We start from the raw sequence: 20092 nt of genomic DNA on the forward strand, positions 1-20092 counted from the left end.
TTAGAAGCATTGTTTCAACTTGCATTTCATATTGACCGTCTATCAAGGTTAAGGTGGACACTTGTGTGTAAAATATTTCGTTTGGTGATGTACTTTCAAACTTCTTGATTAGAAATATTAATTTATAAAACTTAAGAGGGAGGGGGGTGTAGTTGGTTTTAACATAATTAACCAAGGCACCTTGGTACGAGTTTATTTTTATGTAATTTGATTTTCTATAGATATCGGCATTCCCATACATTGTTCCCCGGTTTGTAAAGCCAGAGAAGTGTGTAACAAGTGACGCGTTATTGTACTTCGACCTTTGGTTTGTGTGTATCTATTGTTATGGGACTAGTTATTTTATGGTACATATTATTTTCAAAATGTATACGACTATGGTTCCCATGAGTAATCGTTAGAAATGAACTTCACGTGCTTGATGAGAGAATAGTTTTGGAATTGGTGTGGGGTGTTCGCACCATAATTACTCAAGGGCACCTACTACTAGATATACTAGAGGTTAAAACAGCTATTTAACAGCAGACACCGCTAATTTTGGGTTTTCATAATAGTGGGATCTTATCGTTACTTTTATTACACTTGTGTCAACGGGACGCGAACAACGTACGTTGATGTTTTCAATCCGTTACGATAATAACCCACACGTTGCTATTACTTAGGAGGAAAATAACACAAAAAGATGATTCCCATTTAATAACAGATTAGTCTTGAGTTTGAGAAACTCGTCGACTTTGTCCTTGGGTAAAGAAGTGTGTGTTAACATAGGAAAGTTTTTTAAAACATACACATCTATGTAAAATTTTGTCACTTGTGTTTTGTTCTTTGTAAATTAATTGACTTTTTAAAAACTGAGGATAATTCAGTTAAACCTAGATATTTAAAACAGCTCTTATCCATTAAACTTTCACGTTTGATTCTCGCATACCAATAAATATTTGGTATATAATAAATTATTTGGAATACGATAACGCCATGGGTCAGTAAAAATTATCTCAAATGTCGTTTAAAAAAAACAAACTCCATCTCTTCCGAAGGAACGTATCTTCACGAATGCATGTATGTTAAAACACAGTCGACTAGTGAAATATTTAGGATTAGAAGCCTGATACCGTTATCTTGCAAAGAGCCAACACGGATATTTTATGGCTAAAACGATGGGCTGCCCATGACTTCTTTCAAAAGCCCCTTTTACAGTAATCGGCCCGGCATGGCCAGGTGGTTAAGGCACTCGACTCGTAATCGAAGAGTCGCGGTTTCGAATCCCCGTCACACCAAACATGCTCGCCCTTACAATGATGGGGGCGTTATAATGTGACTGTTAATCCCACTATTTGTTATTAAGAGTTGGCGGTGGGTGGTATTTACTAGCTGCCTTCCCTTTAGTCTCACACTCCTAAAATAGGGACAGCTAGCGCAGATAGCCCTAATGTAGCTTTTCGCGAAATTCAAAACAAACAAACCTTTTACAGTATATTTAACAACTATTAATTTCTCTTGTGAGCGTCATAAGGATGTAAAGAAAGGTGTATTTTACTTTTTGCAGACAAGAAAAATAATTTGATTTGGATCCATATACAACTTGAATAATACACCAAGATCAAATGTACAGATGTTAGAGACACACGAAAAATCCTACAGCACACGTCTTAAAGGATTGTTTTTCACTAATCATGACGATGATAACAAAGCACAAAGGTGGGAACCGTGTGAGATTGGTACATACAGCTGGGAGAGAGAACAGGCGTTAAAAAGGCACAAAGTGTGTTTCACAGTGAATTATGGCGTTTGTAAACAGAATGAATTTTTAATACACACAGAATCGGGAGAGAGATCAGCAGACAATTGCTCAAACTATTGAACTTTAATCCATCAACAACAATTTCTCATATTGTTTAATTTACTCCATAAATGAATTTCTCCTAAATTTTTCAACCTTCCTAAAAATGTTAATGTAGCAAGCTTTCAGCCACGTTACGGTAAACCTTATTAGGCTTAGGAATACTGATAACAGTTTGGAATTGTGTTGGTAAAATAGATGACTCATTTATTATTATTCTAGACAGTGCGTTACAAAATATTGTTAAAAATTACGGAATAAGTTACAATTATAAATATTCTATGGAATATTAGAACACTGAATTTACATCTTGGCCATTTGTAAAAAATCGCTGTGCCCACGATTATTGAAAAAGCCTTTTATTAATAAAAGATTTTTCTTCTACAAATATCAGTTTTCATAAACCAACCTAGTATTTCAGATCATAGATTATACAATAATATATTTTTAATAATGTAGATTATTTATTGAAATAAGCCTTCCACTAGGATGTTCCTTTCGATAAACCTTGATACATTCATTTTATTACACAACAACGTAGCTGATACTTAATCTGATTTATTCCCCACCCCCAGGATATTTTCCTCTCGGGCAGATAAAATGGTTTAGCGGTGAGCTTGAGAGTTCATAATGCTATAGTTTGAAGTTCAATTACCGTAATTAGAGTAGCACCAACACCATGTTTATTGCCCTTAACAACAAGCAAGTAAAATGTATCAATACAAGTTGCTAACTAATTTTGGTAGAAGAGGGGTCGCTAGGCGATGGTTGCGTTTCTATTTGATAGTGACCCAAATCCCCTGTTGGTGTCTTAAAAAGTCAGAATAGAACACCGTGGTCGCCATCATGAGCTTCAAAAATAAAATTCTACTGACTTGAAATACAAGCTGATGAAAATTTACTTTAAAATTTTGTAACTGACATACACGAATTCGTTAGATTTTCTGATATATTTTATCGCGTGAAATTCCAATTTTGTAAGTTAGGGTGTAGTTGAACTCGCCTTATTGTGTTTAAAGGATGCATAAATCACAACTTTTAGTTACTACTAAGAATATATTTGATTATACGTCTTTTTTGTATATATTTTCTTTGCGGGTGAATTGTTTCTGTTCCCAAAAATCAAAATTAAGTTGAAAGAGATTTAATAGCATTCCAATCATCCATAATAATGTGAAAGCAGAACTTAGTCACATAACAGTTGAAGACTTCCAGCATAATGGCAGGAACGTTGGAACAAGTGTGCATCAGCTGGGGGAGATTACTTTCAACGGGATAGCATATAATACTAAAAATAAAAGTGAAGTCTTAGAACTTTTTGATCACACCTGGTATATGCGCCCCACCCACCCACATACACACACACACACACACATGTCAAACTATGAAATTACCGATTGAGCATCAGATTGTATCATCTTTTTAAACATTTTTCTAGACTATTGTTGTACTAAATTGCTTGTGGGTTTATTATATTTTGTGTTAGTTTCTTACATTGATTCTTGTAACAGACAGGTATATCAAATTACTGAATATGATTTAATATATTGATCCACGTATAATAAACTATATAACTGTTTATTTGTGGCAGCGCAAATCTACATAATAACTAATCTACACTCGGATTTTAACGTTATAAGTTCATAGATTTACTACTGGCACACTAGGGGACCAACGAAATAAAAATAAGTCAGTAGTTTGTTTGAAGGTTAATAAAATAATTGAAATATTTTGGCTAGATTTTTTAACTTCTAGTTTTATTTCTCGCCAAGCTTCTCAAATTTTAAGTCTCTGATATGGTTATTTTCTGTTGCTGCTTGTTATTGAGCACAAGATGTTACGTGTGCTCTGCCCACCAAGGCTATTGAAACTCTATTTCTACCAGTGTAAGTCCGCAAACATACCGCTGTACCGGTGGGGGGCAGGTTATTCGCCTTTCAGTATTACGTATTCAATCCAGTTTTGGCTACTGACCACGGAAGCAATAAGCAGGGAGCAAAAGACATTTAGCTTCATCCCTTTAACTCTCATTAATGGGTCCCAAGTTCTAATCAAAATTACGAAGGACTTTACAATGTAATCTAATGTTAAATAGGGGAGAGGGGGTAAATGCGGCTGTGTGCCACCGCCTGTATCTATTGATTTATTTGATTAATTGGCAAGTGGCATGAGATTTCTAAAATAGTACTGAATCTAGGGGCACTAAATATGAGACATTAGAATTTTTTTTTCTTTCTCTAACACCACAATTTTAAAGGACGGATGTACGAACGTGGTTGCAATAGCTAAATATACATTGTATATTTCCTGACGGAAATTTCGATACGTTTTACTATTTTCTGATATCATGTCAGTTTTCGCTTCAGAAAACAAAACAAAACTGCCTATAGGATCCGTAATAAGATATTTGTCATTTACAATGTGAACTGCACCATACACGAAACATGGACTATATAAATTGTTTAGAGTTTCGAGATTCAAGAATAACCGGCCCTAATTCAGAACTGCTTGGCCAACAGCACACACCACCTGCGCTGCTACTCGAAATGTACATTCCGATATACCAACCACTAAACCACGCTAGAAGGAACTAGCGTTCTCTAATGACATATCAATAAGAATGTTAAAAAGTGTTTCGTCATATGTTGCTGAAAAAGTTTTTTACTAAAATGACTTCTTTGTAAAACATCTTAATTAAAAATAATCGGCAAAAGACACGAGGAAAAAGCTTTTTTTAACAATGGACAAATAAATACATTACATGTGATAAAGTTACTCAACATTTTATTTATAAAATAGTACTATCTTTAAAACCAAATGCAGGTTGCTGTTTATATGAAAGAGAAAACAAAAACTCGTTCTTCAAATGATTCATCGAGGTTTTCTGTGCTGTCACGATTTTCTAATTTCACTCAGCAGAGGGTGTTTTTCAACGTTCATCCTCAATGAATACTTCCTTTATCAGGCACTCCCAAGTTTGTAGAAAGTCTTTGTAAAGTAAGAGATAATAACTGAAGAAAATAGAGGACATTAAAAAGAGAAACTAGTACTTAAAAACGTGTTTGTATAGGTGTCTCCACCACTTCCTGTTTGAAATGTGTTTATATGATATTTATTCTTTGTTCCCATTCAAGTGTTTATTTCATGTATTTGAATCACCACTGCATTGGTAGTTATAAAAATAACTAATGCCTGTAAGTTTATTCCCAAAAGGTAATTTTGGTAGTACACTGACCCCGTGAAGCCACACATCCAGTATACGTACCAGTAATAGTGTGAGTGGCTTAGCCGCAAGTGCTAGGTGGCATAGTTGATGATAGAGTACTCACCTGGCGGGCGAAAGGTCTGGGGTTCGAATTCGAAACGAAGTAAAAAAGTTTGACTTTATCACAGGGATTATAATATCGTAAGTTCTGGAAGCTTTACAAACGTCATCAAGTTTTGATTGACCAATAACGTCTAATTAACTCTTCTGAGACCTCACCACGTTTCGCTATACTGTTTTTATAACATGTCTTGATAATAGCGTGAAATAATTTCCATTGGAAAAGGATTATCCGTAAAGTCAGTATGTCTGTTTTCCAGCTCTCGGTTCAACAGTCCTACCTCGCAATGTTTCTTCTCGTGGAAGTATATCCGTTCCATTCTCCAGCTGCCTGAAGTATGCGACGCATGAAAAGACGTTTCGTTTGTTAACTTGTATACATGTCTTATTCGTACTACGTGTTTACGGCTCTTGTGTGTCATTTTTTTTGTTTATGAATACTCGCCTATTATAACGCACCTAAATTTGCTTACTAAAGTTGGAATACGGCTTGTTGCAGGGTTCTTTCTGGATAGGTCGTGATAGGCCAAATTGATGTACATTTCTTTTGTTTTCCAATATTATTAACTACAGTGGATATTCCCGTCTTGGAAATTCACGGTATAAATACATTATGATCTAAGTGTACAAATAATTTATATATCTTTCCCAAAACCAACCTGTTTGTTATGACGTCTCACTATCCACATAAAACTAAGCAATATCATAACGTGCTTCTGATACATGCCATTCCACCGTGATTTCATATCAGCTGTGGTTGTCACGCGATTACTCGCTGAGTTATTTACATAAATTCGCTTTGGTATAACGTATTGAAGCTTATTTACTACCCCGGCCTCTGGTTGGACAGCGGTAAACCTACGGACGTAAAGGTTAAAATTCCAATGTGGCTTCACTCTGAAACAAACCAACCAACTGTATTTATAATTTTTCCTGGTTCGTCGATTTTTGCTGCTTACTTGTTTTCTCTTTTGTTTTTTTTTTTTGTATCAGCTAAACTTTTTTAGCATATAGGATTCACATTTAATAACAATGAACCTTATAAACTAAGGCAACTTTATTTACATGTGAAATATTACCAGAGTTGTTATTCACACACCGCAATAGAAACAGCACTTACAATGAGCGACGAAAATAAAGCACGCGACATAATTGCACACTGCGAGAATAATAAGTTCATCGCCTCCTACTAGTTTATTTGTTCTTGGACTCCACGAATACTAAGCATTAAACTTTTCCAATTACAATTCGTACTCCATTGTATTGGCAAAATGCCAAACAATTTTATTACTGTGTATTATATAGAAGTTGTATTTCATGTGAAATGCGTTCTTTAAATTTAAGTAGGATTAAGCAGGTTAGTAACACTGGTAGAATTCAAATTGAGGGAACAAATACATATTAGTATACTTGTTCCTTAAGAGTTTCGCTCCATGGAACGATAGAAATTGAACCTTATGCGTTGAAATAAAAACACAATATTAATTTATGCAATAACAACTCGTGATGAAACACCGTTATTTACGACAATAAACTTGTTTTAAGTTCAGAAGTACGTCGTACTTTACTACCTGGTGGAGAACAACTGAATATTTAAATACAAACTAAGTCGAGTTGTGTAAGTTCGCATTCTCGTCGCGACAAACATGCTCGCTCTTTCAGCCATGGGGGCGATATAATGTGATGATCAATCCCACTATTCGTTGGTAAAAGAGTAACCCAAGAGTTGACGGTGGGTGGTGATAACTAGCTGCCTTCCCTCTAGTCTTACACTGCTAAAGTAGGGACGGCTAGCGCAGATAGCCCTCGAGTAACTTTGTGCGAAATTAAAAAAAACACAATCTATTTACAGTAGACTTTTAAACATACTTCAAATGTTTTGATCGATTTTTTATATGGGAAGGTTTTTACTGTATGTAGTCTTGGTCAAAATATTTGCATATTTTATAATAAATAAGGTCATTAATATTAAGATGGGATACAAATACACTTAACGCTGCCAAACTGAGAAATACATATTGTATTAAACATCTGCATGTGTACTTTGTATAATTAGACAGGTTCTGTGGACATTATGAACGATTTATTAGAACAGGAAACAATTTTATCAGACACCTGTAAAAAATGTGTAATTCAGCATTTCACCTAAAATTTTACCAAAATATATACAATGACAAAATATAACATCAAGTTACTATAAATGGTGTCTGTAACCTTACGTAAGCTTATATTAATCCTTCAGTATTTGGTTGGTCTTCGTTGTATTCTAATAACATCCATATGGCGAAATAGTATGTTGTTTATGAGGTTATCGTTCTAATAAACCGTGATTTCATACTAATATCACCAGATGGCGTTGGAACCCAGCTACTTTAGCTGGTATAGGGTTGTAGTTAGTAGTTCTCCGGTACAGCTCTGTCCAACAGTTCTAAATGGGATTATAATCTGGAGACTTTGTTGGTTATGGTAACCTTGTAATGTCCTCCTGGTCGAGATAATCCTGTACAATACACTGTGGGCAGTTGCGTTGTCGTTCCGGAACATATAGTTATTGCCAAACTTTTTCCTAGCATACGGCATAAATATCGTTTCCATGTGATACTTGTAGGAGGTGCCATTAACGTTTCTCTGGAGGATATGAAGAGTAGTTCTCCACCATGATGAATAGCTGCCGAAACATGAACTGCACCACTTCGTGTGTGTTCCTTGGGGAAAGATAGTCTTCTTTTATCTGTATTCCGGGCAAACGACGAACACTGATCCTACCATTTGCTTTAGCAAGCCAGAAACAAAACTCATCTGAAAAGATGGCATGTTGCTGGTGTCCTGTGATGTCTTCTACACGTAGCACAGTGAGGATGAGTTCTGGTTAATATAAGTTTGCAGAGAACCCTTCTTGTAAAATAACCTTGTTTGGCCTGTTTCCTGTTCGCTGTTCTTCTGGATTCCCTGGAATAAACGTGTTCCTGCAGTTCCTGTAGTAAAGTGTTACAATATATTTTTATACCTTGATATTTTAACCTGATCAAAATACAGTCATCTTGGGCAGTAGTTTTTGGCGATTAATCATTAGATATTTTTGGAACAACTTTTACTGTAGTCCCAACATGTTTCAGAATTCTGGATACAGTACACTATGGATACCCTACGTTTCTGCCAATATCCATTTGCTTAATAACCCTTCATGAACTAGCGAATAATTTGACGCTCTGTAACTTTCTGTAAGTGATGAGGCATAACTTTACATCACATATCTCGGAGAAATTATCTAAAGAAAGCGTTGGCCTCTTTCGTAAAAGCGTATTCCAAAAGCACAACCTTTTATACAAAACAGGTTTGCATATGTGTTCAGACGAACAAATGCTGATACGAACTTATGCAGACCAAAACAGCATCTCGTACATGTTTCTCCTACTTGGGCATTTACTCAATAACTACTGCATGTATATAGATAGTAACGTCAGTGTAGAACAGTATGTAAACATTTTAGCTGAGACTGGATATCTGACATCACCCTTTTCTTATATTGTTACTAAGTTGAGTTGTTGCTTTTTTTACTTGTACATTGTAAAAACTACTTTATAGATTAAACATCAATGGCAGCCGTCTCCAGCAACACGTTGCATTTTAAACAAGTAATAAAACTTAATGTAAAAAAAAAACGTTTTTGTTGTGTTTGTGATTTTAAAAGGTTCGTGGTGATTAGGTGTTATCGGATCTAATAAACTGTATCTTACTTTGGCTAGAAATGATAAGAGAAATTTATCTATTTTTTTAAATTCACTGTTACTATATTTCCCGATCCTCATGTGGCTCAACGATGAGCTTGAAAGATTATAACGCTAAATATTGGGTCCGATCCCTGCTGAGTGAACAGTGCAGATATTTCATTTGCAGCTTTATTCTAAACTAAAACAAAGAGGCAAACAAACTTCTACCGTCCCTGACTTTATTTAATAACTAAACAGCAAAACGTACAATGCAAATATAATTGTACTATAAGTGATTAAAAACTAGCAGACATTGCATAAAGCAGCTGAGGAATAATTTAAATTAGTAAATGCACAGCCATGACAAAAACAAAACAAAACATAACGTTGGTTACTTTATCATTTGACTATTATACAAACTGGCTAACTGATTAATAGTTATGTTATCTGACATTAATATGATTGATTATTCAGTTTAGGCTAATTATAATATTTTCTCTGACAATTTTGTTTAGTCACTTTGAAGTAAATTGTATAATGTGAAGTGCAACAAGTATTTCATGAACCAAAGCTACTCTCTAAGGTGGTTAAGGTACTCGACTGGCAATCCGAATGCTCGGGTTCGAATCCCCGTCACATCAGACATGCTCGCCCTTTCAACCGTTATAATACGACGCTCAATCCCACTATTTGTTGGTAAGAGTAGCCCAAGAGTTGGCAGTGGGTGGTGATGACTAGTTGCCTTCCCTCTAGTCTTACACTGCTAAATTAAAACGGCTAGCGCAGATAGCCCTCGAGTAGCTTTGTGAGAAATTAAATAAAACAAACTCTTAGGAGACGTTTATATGCTTTACTCATTTATTGAATCATCTCGAAGAAAAACAGAAGTTGGCCAATTACAATAAACTGTTTTGGGCTGTTCAGAGTTTACCACAAAATGGAATTGTCAGAATGTGAAACTGCTTTAAAACTAAGGGCACAGTTACTCTGACATGTGGATAAGGCAAACCAACATGCACCACAACATAAGTAATCGGTTATGATTCGCCTAAATTCAAGGGTACTTGTTCCAACACTGAATCAGATATTCGTAGCCGCAACTAAAAACTGTATCGTTGTGTAGATGGTTAGAAACAGACTTACCGAGTTGTCATGTAAGTAACTTACATTTGAAATCGCACGAAGGATAATCAAATACCTCATTTACTTAAAAATGAAATGGGGAGGAGCGAGTAATACTTTATATCAGCGGTTTAACTTTGCCATTAATAAAAGAGTATAAATTTCAATTACTCTTTATTTGTTTCACAGTATATCTGAAGTCCTTTTAAGATAGATTTATCTTAAGGTTAAACAAGTTACTCTCACTGGCTACACAAGAAAAATATTTACATTTTAGTTACTTGGAATTCGAATTGAAAAGTTAAGCTTGACAATAAAATAAAAACCCTGATAAACATTGGTAGGCCCAACATGGCAAGATGGTTAAGGCATTCGACTCATAATCTGAAGGTCGCAGGTTCGAATCTCCGTCACACCAAACATGCTCGCCCTTTCAGCCGTTATAATGTGGCGATCAGTGCCCCCCCCACATTCGTTGGTAAGAGTAGCCCAAGGGTTGGCGACGGGTGGTGATGACTAGCTGCCTTCCTTCTAGCCTTACATTGCTAAATTAGGGACGCCTAGCGCAGATTGCTCTCGTGTAGCTTTGCGCGAAATTGAAAACAAACAAACATTTAACTTTTTCCACTGTAAGTAATGCTTCTTCTAATTGAAATTTATAATTATCTCTTGTGAAATAAACAGGGTATCTAGATTATTTTGATTCTGGTTATTCCAGAGCAAAGCCACATTGCGCTATCTGTTGTGTCTGCTGCGGGGTATCGAACGTTGAATTTTACCACTGTCCATTGGAGAACGTTTAGTTCAAAATTAGTCTTCTTTATCACCAAAATGACACACATACCTATAAAGTGATGTGGACATACGTACACACAGGAAGGGGGAGAGAACTCCTTCTTTGACTATGTATAAACATTAATTAAAGGAGTCGCCATAGTTCATATCATTTAACAACGAAAAAATGATCTTTATTATTCAGCGTGACCATCATAGATAGGTACTGTAAGAATGGGCCTGACGTGTAGTATAAATGAAAATCTCAAACACGTTACAAACAGCATGTAAGTTAAACCTTAAGTAATTTACACACAGTGTTAAGTAGTGAACAAAACAACTACAGAGTAACAAGCTACCAATACACTGGATAATGTTGGTAAAGTAAAAATTGCAATACTACTAACGAGCTTACAATACGCTAATAGCCATATTTTATGATTACGAACACGCTCTGTGAGTTGCCAAATAACAATTCGTTCTCACATCACGTTCGGGTTTACAATTGTTTACGCACACACGCAATACGATCAGCTTGCATCTGTATCAACTTGATAGAAAAAAAAGTGAAGTTCGTAGGTTCTCTAGATCTCGGTTCTAACTAAGAACTCGTTGATAACCTTGAAAAATATTTGTCCCAGCAAAGAGAACATTACTGCAAGAATATGGATAAGGCTAGAAACAGTAATGCTGAATTTAAAAAACAGGCCTTAGCCATTAATTCAGCCAAAGTAGCTAATGTGTGTTTTGTTATAGCAAAGCTCCATTGAGCTATTTGCTGTGTCTACCAAAGGAAACCGAAACCCTGTTTCCAGTGTTGTAAATCCAAAGACTTACCTCTGTCCTACTGGGGGACACCACCTTGGTTAGATGGAAGAAAAAACTATAGCAAAAGCTAGGTGTCAAGAGATATCTGTAAGAAAAGCTACAAGAAGGACAAGCCTAGAGTCTAGTCACTCTCAAGACTTATCTCTAAGAAGCTACAAGAAGGACAGACCTAGAGTCTAGTCACTCTCAAGACTTATCACCAAGAAGCTACAAGAAGGACAGGCCTAGAGTCTAGTCACTCAAGACTTATCACCAAGAAGCTGCAAGAAGGACAGGCCTAGAGTCTAGTTACTCTCAAGACTTATCACCAATAAGCTACAAGAAGGACAGGCCTAGAGTCTAGTCACTCTCAAGACTTATCACCAAGAAGCTGCAAGAAGGACAGGCCTAGAGTCTAGTCACTCTCAAGACTTATCACCAAGAAGCTACAAGAAGGACAGGCCTAGAGTCTAGTCACTCTCAAGACTTATCACCAAGAAGCTACAAGAAGGACAGGCCTAGAGTCTAGTCACTCTTAAGACTTATCACCAAGAAGCTACAAGAAGGACAGGCCTAGAGTCTAGTTACTCTCAAGACTTATCACCAAGAAGCTACAAGAAGGACAGGCCTAGAGTCTAGTCACTCAAGACTTATCACCAAGAAGCTACAAGAAGGACAGGCCTAGAATCTAGTTACTCTCAAGACTTAGTACAAAAAAAAAAAAGAGGCAAGTCCAAAATGTTTTTAAATAAATAAATTAGGAAGTAGGAATGGGAACACAAACAAGTAAAGAAACAAGACAGGAATGGGCGAGATAACATTACAACACTTGGGATTTTTTGACATTGTGCGACCTCAAACTGGGTGTGGCCATCATTCAGCTCATTTCTACTTCATGTTTTACTTTGAAGTGTGATCCAGTTACGGACTTAAATTGAGTTTTAACAGTAGCTATTCTTTTCGAAATACTCAATAGATTTCAAAATTTCATATATTGGTGATTTTAGTTAATGGGCTGCCAGGTGGAATAGATAGTATTCAGTTTATTGTTAAAACTGCATGAATATTTAACATAATTTATTCGTTATCGAGTTTTTGTCATACACATAGCCTTGCGTGTGTGAGTGCAAAACTGGAGACGCCCCTGATACAAGTTACGAATATTAAGGGTAATAGTATGACATGTTGTTTGTATATTTAGGTGTGCCATATTCAAAAACTATCCAGGACTGATAATTTATTATCATGCTAATGTAATTTATGAACTACTGCTGTGATCGCTACGCCGCATAGATCACGACCACAGCACTAAAATGTTCCATTTTTACTATTTCTATTGCAAGGATTATTGTGTACTAAAAATAGCACGTTATTAAGGCGAAACTAGAACGTTTGTCTAGTTAGTGACTGTTCAGAACCAGAATGTTCTGTTCATAAGAAAAACTAAACTAAAACAAATGTTGAAAAAATATATTGGCTTGAGATAGTTACCTCAAATAATAAGCGAACCTTTGTCAACCAGACAGCATGTCTTCTGTGAATATAGAAACGTTAATGTGACTGAAACAACCCGGGCTGTTTGGTGTAAGTAGAAAGAGCGTAAGATAGAGATTTAGAGAAAGAACAAATACACATAAATAAAACGAGGGAAGTTGTTGTTTTTGAATTAAGCACAAAGCTACACGTCTTTCTCTCGTTTTGCTCCCAGTGGCACAGCGGGTATGTTTGCGAACTTACAACGCTAAAAACCCGGTTCAGATACCAGTGATGGCCATGATAGCCCATGATACAGTTTTGTGCTTAATTCAAAACAATAATATCCAGTAGACTGAAATCGCGAATCATGTCAGCTGGTTTGTCAATGATGTATTTCATGTCAAATTATAAAAAAAAACAAGAAACTTCCATGCACGCTCTGAATTGCGAAAATAACATTTTTAATATAGAAGCAGTCAGTGGTGTTCTTCTGTGAGGTCAAGAGGGAACGTTGACCCCTAACTTTATGTATATGGGGCACCTCTCCCTCACTTCAAATTCAGATTATGTTTGTGTTGATTTCTTCTCTATCGAAATATGGGTTGTGATTGTGATATTTTTTAATATCGAACATTTTATATGAAATGAAGTAATTTATCATTAGTTAAATTGTCCGATATTGCAAGTAATGGTTTCCTGAATTCCTAATTAATTAGTAAACACAGTAGACAGATTGAACAACAAGTTTGGTAACTAGCTGTTCTATCAGAGGATGAAATTGTTTGTGTCCATTCCTCACTTCTAAATTTACCGTTACATTGATGGAGGTAACATATGGATAAAAAGGGGGTTTCATATCTCTGTGACTACAAGGAGGGATTTTTTCAATACAAATATTAACAAATTATGGTATTTTTGAGTTTCAATTGGTTAGATCAACGTCTTTTACAAGTGCCAGCAAGTTCGACATCTGATATATCTACACTTGTTTAAACCAGCAACTTCTACACGTAATGATGACTACACTTACTGTTACAAGTGGTGGTAATTACACTTGTTCAAACCAGCAACTTCTACACGTAATAATGACTACACTTACTGTTACAAGTGGTGGTAATTACACTTGGTCAAACCAGCAACTTCTACACGTAATAACGACTACACTTACTGTTACAAGTGGTGGTAATTACACTTGTTTAAACCAGCAACTTCTACACGTAATAACGACTACACTTACTGTTACAAGTGGTGGTAATTACACTTGGTCAAACCAGCAACTTCTACACGTAATAATGACTACACTTACTGTTACAAGTGATGGTAATTACACTTGTTCAAACCAGCAACTTCTACACGTAATAACGACTACACTTACTGTTACAAGTGGTGGTAATTACACTTGTTCAAACCAGCAACTTCTACACGTAATAATGACTACACTTACTGTTACAAGTGGTGGTAATTACACTTGTTCAAACCAGCAACTTCTACACGTAATAACGACTACACTTACTGTTACAAGTGGTGGTAATTACACTTGGTCAAACCAGCAACTTCTACACGTAATAATGACTACACTTACTGTTACAAGTGGTGGTAATTACACTTGTTCAAACCAGCAACTTCTACACGTAATAACGACTACACTTACTGTTACAAGTGGTGGTAATTACATTTGTTCAAACCAGCAACTTCTACACGTAATAACGACTACACTTACTGTTACAAGTGGTGGTAATTACACTTGTTCAAACCAGCAACTTCTACACGTAATAATGACTACACTTACTGTTACAAGTGGTGGTAATTACACTTGTTCAAACCAGCAACCTTTACATTTGAAGATAACTAAAATGTCCATGTCAGCATCTTTTACAATAACTGCAGTTGGTCATATTAACAACTTCTGCATGTAATGGTTACTATCTGATAATTATTCTTCTGTTGAAGTGAAAAGCTATAAATAAAATATCACTATTGTTTCTCACAATGTAACATTCCAAAGGTTTAAAACAAACTCGCATAACACGGATTTCCTCCGTCATTCTAACTACAAGATTTCTTCGTGTATTAAGATATACTGTATAATGTTTTTAAGAAATGCGCCAACTAAAGTTCACCTTTTGTTGCTATAAGCAAGTTATATTCTTTTGTGAGTGTAACTTATGTGTTATAATATGTTTGATAGCAGTTTGAGTTTTTTAAAAGTTTTCTCTTACCAGCTGTTTATAATAACGTTTTGTGGAAATTAATATGGTTATTTTTCAACAAGTGAAATCTAAATGCAAGTACGTCATACAGTGGACAAAAACACATCTTCTTTGGTTAAAACACACAGCTGTTATTAGAAATCTGTCACCCAAAAAAGTGATTTCTAGTTTACAATGTGTCGTCGCCCGCGTCGCGCTAAACATGCTCGCCCTCCCAGCCGTGGGGGTGTATAATGTGACGGTCAATCCCACTATTCGTTGGTAAAAGAGTAGCCCAAGAGTTGGCGGTGGGTGGTGATGACTAGCTGCCTTCCCTCTAGTCTTACACTGCTAAATTAGGGACGGCTAGCACAGATAGCCCTCGAGTAGCTTTGTGCGAAATTCCAAAACAACTCATGTGCGTTCATCACAGTTGTTTAGCTTATTTGTAGGAAAACGCAATCCATATGAGTGTGTGTGTGTGTTTTCTTATAGCAAAGCCACATTGGGCTATCTGCTGAGCCTACCGAGGGGGGAATCGAACCCCTGATTTTAGCATTGGAAATCCGTATACATACCGCTGTACAAGCGGGGGGCGTCCCTATGAACAGGCGTGTTTAGAATTCTGGTCTTGGTCGAAAGTTAAGATTATAAAAGATTTATTAAAATGAAAAACTTGCAGTGAACATTCTTTGTATTAGTAAAACATTAAGAATCGTAACCTCGTGAATATTTCTACGTAACACGTGGAACTTTTTCGCTAAAAATAAAAGATAAATAAAATAAGAAAAAATGCATCTTTTTAGTTTCAGTCTTACTTACATTTTTGTGGCGCATTTTGAATTTAAAAACAATTTGACATAAGATGAGTTGGTTAACGGGTTTGAACTGAAATAATGAAGTTCGAACGTGATATTGTTGGATTTGTTGTGACATACACCAGACTGAATACTTAAGTGTTCATCACTTTCTTTTATTAAACCGGATGTGAAACTGTAGCCCGTGAAAGAAATCCGAAACACGTTTAGTTGAATAGATTTCGCCAACTACCGCTGGTAGGCTGTGTCCACTAAGGAAATCGGTACTGGTGTTTATATGTAGTTTTTAATAGAATCTTGCTTCTAAGTAACGAACACTCATGTTTTCGGTCTTCGGTAAGAGTCAGTGCAAGTGACTTGATATGGCTGTTTGGCCGACATTGTATAATAAACGAGTCCGAGTAGCCAAGGGTATATACCCAAGAGTTTAGAATAAAAATGAAACCGCCGGAAGAAGTACATGTCAAGTAATAAGCGTTAAGAGTCGAAAACTTCAATATTTACATTCACATTTCACATTCTAGTGTGTGTGTGACGTTTTGTTCTGGCACATGAACTAAGGTTAATATGCATTCAAACTCTAGGACTGAGCAGTTTTTGTGCTGACGTTAAAGCAACACACGTTTTTTTGTTCGTTTATTTGTTTTCGCATGTTATGAAATGCCTGAAATTCTATGTCAATGGCGTTAGTAACGGAAAAATAGCTAGGACTTAATCTGTCGACTTTTGTTGGAATACGTGTGTACTTTATGTGTGCAATTATATTTACTGTCGAAAAACACAAGCAACGGCCGGGCATGGCCAGATGGTTAGGGCGCTTCAGTCGTAATCTGAGGGTCGCAGGTTTGAATTCCCGTCACACCAAATATGCTCGCCCCCTTCAGCCGCAAGGGCATTATTATGGACGGTCAATCCCAATATTCGTTGGTAAAATAGTAGTCCAAGAGTTGGGAGAGGGTGCTGATGACTAGTTGCCTTTTCTCTGGTCTCACGCTACTATATTAGGGATGGCTAACGCAAATAGCACTCCTGTAGCTTAGTACGAAATTAAACAAACAAGCGAACAAAAGTAAGATTTTGTGTTTGTGGGTATGCAATTATAAGCTTAATTTTCCTTTTCAATAAGCACTATGCCTCGTTCTACTGACGTTTCTTGAGAGAACTTTTGAATTAGTTAATATAAACACACCTCTTTCTGGTGGATCACATTACAGTCCAGCTTTATTGATTTATTTTAAACTAATTGCACAACTGATTACACTTATAGCCATTTTTTTCCTCTGAGATTTTCCAGGAATAAATTTAAATCTCTGTGAGGATATTTTGTTCACAAGCTGTTGAGAGAAAGGGGAAAATCCATTTTAAATCAAAGGACACGATAAGTTTAAATCAATCAAAAGTAACACCTAGTTCGGGCGTGATAAGTTTAAATCAATCAAAAGTAACACCTAGTTCGGGCGTGATAAGTTTAAATCAATCAAAAGTAACACCTAGTTCGGGCGTGATAAGTTTAAATCAATGAAAAGTAACACCTAGTTCTTCCTTTTCTCAATTGTAGGGGTGTTATAATGTGACGGTAAATCCCGCTATTCGTTGATTAAAAAAAAGTAGCCCAGGAGTTGACGGTGGGTGATGATTACTAGCTGCTTTCCCCTCCTATTGGACTGACCCCATACACAAAGAGTGTTAATATTATTTATCACTATTAATTTTTATATTTATGGATATTATTCAGCACTATTAATTTTAGGACTAAAACTTAATCTAGTTGGAACTTATGAGATATAATCAAGTGTTAATAAGCAAAGGTAGCCAACCAATCAATCAGTACATTCTAATAATTATAGCTTCTTGTTTTCTGTGTATTAACTTATGAATATTAAACACTTCTTGTCAGTTTGCTATATAAAATTAGATTCATTAACTGTTCACATCATGTGATAAATAACAAAACTTCTAGTACACACTAATAGTCTTATGTCAAACTACATTAAAAAATACAAGTCTCTGAATTTAAATTGTAAAGTTTAATATGACAGAAAAGTTCAGGTGGACATTCCATCTTGGGATTTTATATATACATGAGAAAACAAATCAGCAGCTGGTCAGTACAAGGTCAAAACAAAATATAATGATGACAAGTATAAATCATTATAACCCAAAGAGTATTTTAAGACACAGATATTTAAAAATACACACTGTAACTTTTAATTAACAGATTTCTTAACATTATTTCTACTAAATATTTGAGGACTATCTGTGCTAGATGTCCCTAATTTAGACTAGAGGGAAAGCAGCTAGTCATCACTGCCCACTACTAACTCTTAAGCCACTTTTTTACTGATGAATAGTGGGATTGACTGTTACACTATAATGCCCTGACAGTTGAAATGCAAGCATGTTTGGTGTCACAGGAATTTAAATCTGCAACCCTCAGACTGTGATTCAAGTGCCCTGTCCATCTGACCATGCTGGACTAAATAACTTAAGGATATATCAGTAAATCAGAAAGGTAAGCTATGCAAATTTCAGATTCTTACTTGTGATAATGTTTAGCTCATGTTTGTATCTTAATATAAATTTTAGTAGCTTACTGTTTGTGTTAGTAAATCCTAACATGATACTGAAAAGTTACATCTTACAACCTTTGTTATGTTACTTTTCAAAATTTAAAACTGATTGGCCAAAACATAAAAGTGAATTAAAAACTAAATTTATTAATATAGACTCTTCATAAAAGTGTTTAATTCATTTTTGTGTACAACATGGTAGGCAATTGTGGCACGAGCACTTTGAATCACCCACAGCAGAGGTCACAGCAAAACTGTAAACATAATTTATGACAGCTAATTTGTACTCAAAACTGAAATTTGTATCACCACTTGTATATGATGGTACTTTGTGTAAAACTTTATTACAAGTAAACACAATGAACTGCCTTATGGAATAGTTGGAAGACTTACAGAAAATATTACAAAAGTCAATTTAAAAAGTTTTCTTTGTTTGGAAACTTTTTTTTATACTTTTAGCACCTCTCAAAAAAAGCTACCTACATGCATTTTAATTATTATAAACTCATCACTAAGTGTTATCACATTAAAATGCAAGGAAAAACATATAAGCATGATACATAAAATAATTTCATATTATATAAAATTAATTGAAAAAATTCAGTTTTTGCTTCTAGATTATCTAATGACTCAGTTCATAATAAAGAAATTTATTTTCAAAAAGTATAAATTCAGCTCATGAATTTTTTTCAGTAATTCTGATGCACAGTAAATTATACAGAGAGGAAATTAAATACATATTATGTTAAAATATATTACGGGAAATAATTTTTTTTTCACTTGCCAAATGCATAAAATTCTCCTGTATTATTACTAAATCTTTTCTGCTTCAAAATAAAATTCACAATTTGAGCACATTGGGCTGGGTTAAAGAAATCTTCTTTCCTCGCTGGAACATCAAATCTTTAACAAGACCAGGAAAAATAACTTTTACACAAATATGAACATACGTGAACAAAATATTTTTAAAATTACAAACCTCTTTCACCTGTTAGAGCAACAAGTCACATTTACAAAGTAATTAACTATTAGAGTTCCTTTAGATGTATAACACATTAAATAATGATGCACTACATTTATTAATAGATACAGATGTAGTAATATGACAATATTCTTTTCTTACTGGAACCCTGTACTGGGCCAGTAAAGGATGTTATGATTTATGTTATTGATCTTATTGTGATGTAACATTACATGCACTATTATATAGATCTTACTTGTCAATATAAAATCTTTAATATAGAAGCTGATGAACCATACAGGCTTAATAATAAAGACAAATCCTTTGTTACATCTAAATTCCTTTCTAACCAACTTTACATATGATGGCTTTACACAACATTATAACAACCATCCAAGTTATTAGTTTCTTGAAGTAAATTGTGATTTATTACTCTGTAATTTTTTTTAAAATCATAAAGGGCAAGTAATATCAAAAGTGCCATTACTGACTGACTCATG

The 20092-nt window shown here is 35.2% G+C and overlaps 1 protein-coding gene across 4 annotated transcripts in view; it reads right to left on the reverse strand.

The window, feature by feature from the left end:
- Positions 1-7289: 7289 nt before the first annotated feature.
- LOC143250879 (anoctamin-6-like) overlaps positions 7290-20092 on the reverse strand; it is a 32931-nt gene continuing 20128 nt past the window's right edge. Inside the window, exon 5 of one of the 4 annotated variants that reach the window (XM_076502033.1) lies at positions 7290-8140. In XM_076502033.1, coding sequence (XP_076358148.1) covers positions 7961-8140 — 180 coding nt within the window. In that variant the 3' untranslated portion in view covers positions 7290-7960. Of the gene's footprint in view, positions 8141-9197; positions 19535-20092 lie in introns of those variants that run through there. The other 3 variants (XM_076502032.1, XM_076502031.1, XR_013028417.1) reach the window with 3 other exon arrangements.

The sequence above is a fragment of the Tachypleus tridentatus genome, chromosome 5, assembly GCF_004210375.1.
Source record: "Tachypleus tridentatus isolate NWPU-2018 chromosome 5, ASM421037v1, whole genome shotgun sequence".
Classification (NCBI taxonomy): domain Eukaryota; kingdom Metazoa; phylum Arthropoda; class Merostomata; order Xiphosura; family Limulidae; genus Tachypleus; species Tachypleus tridentatus.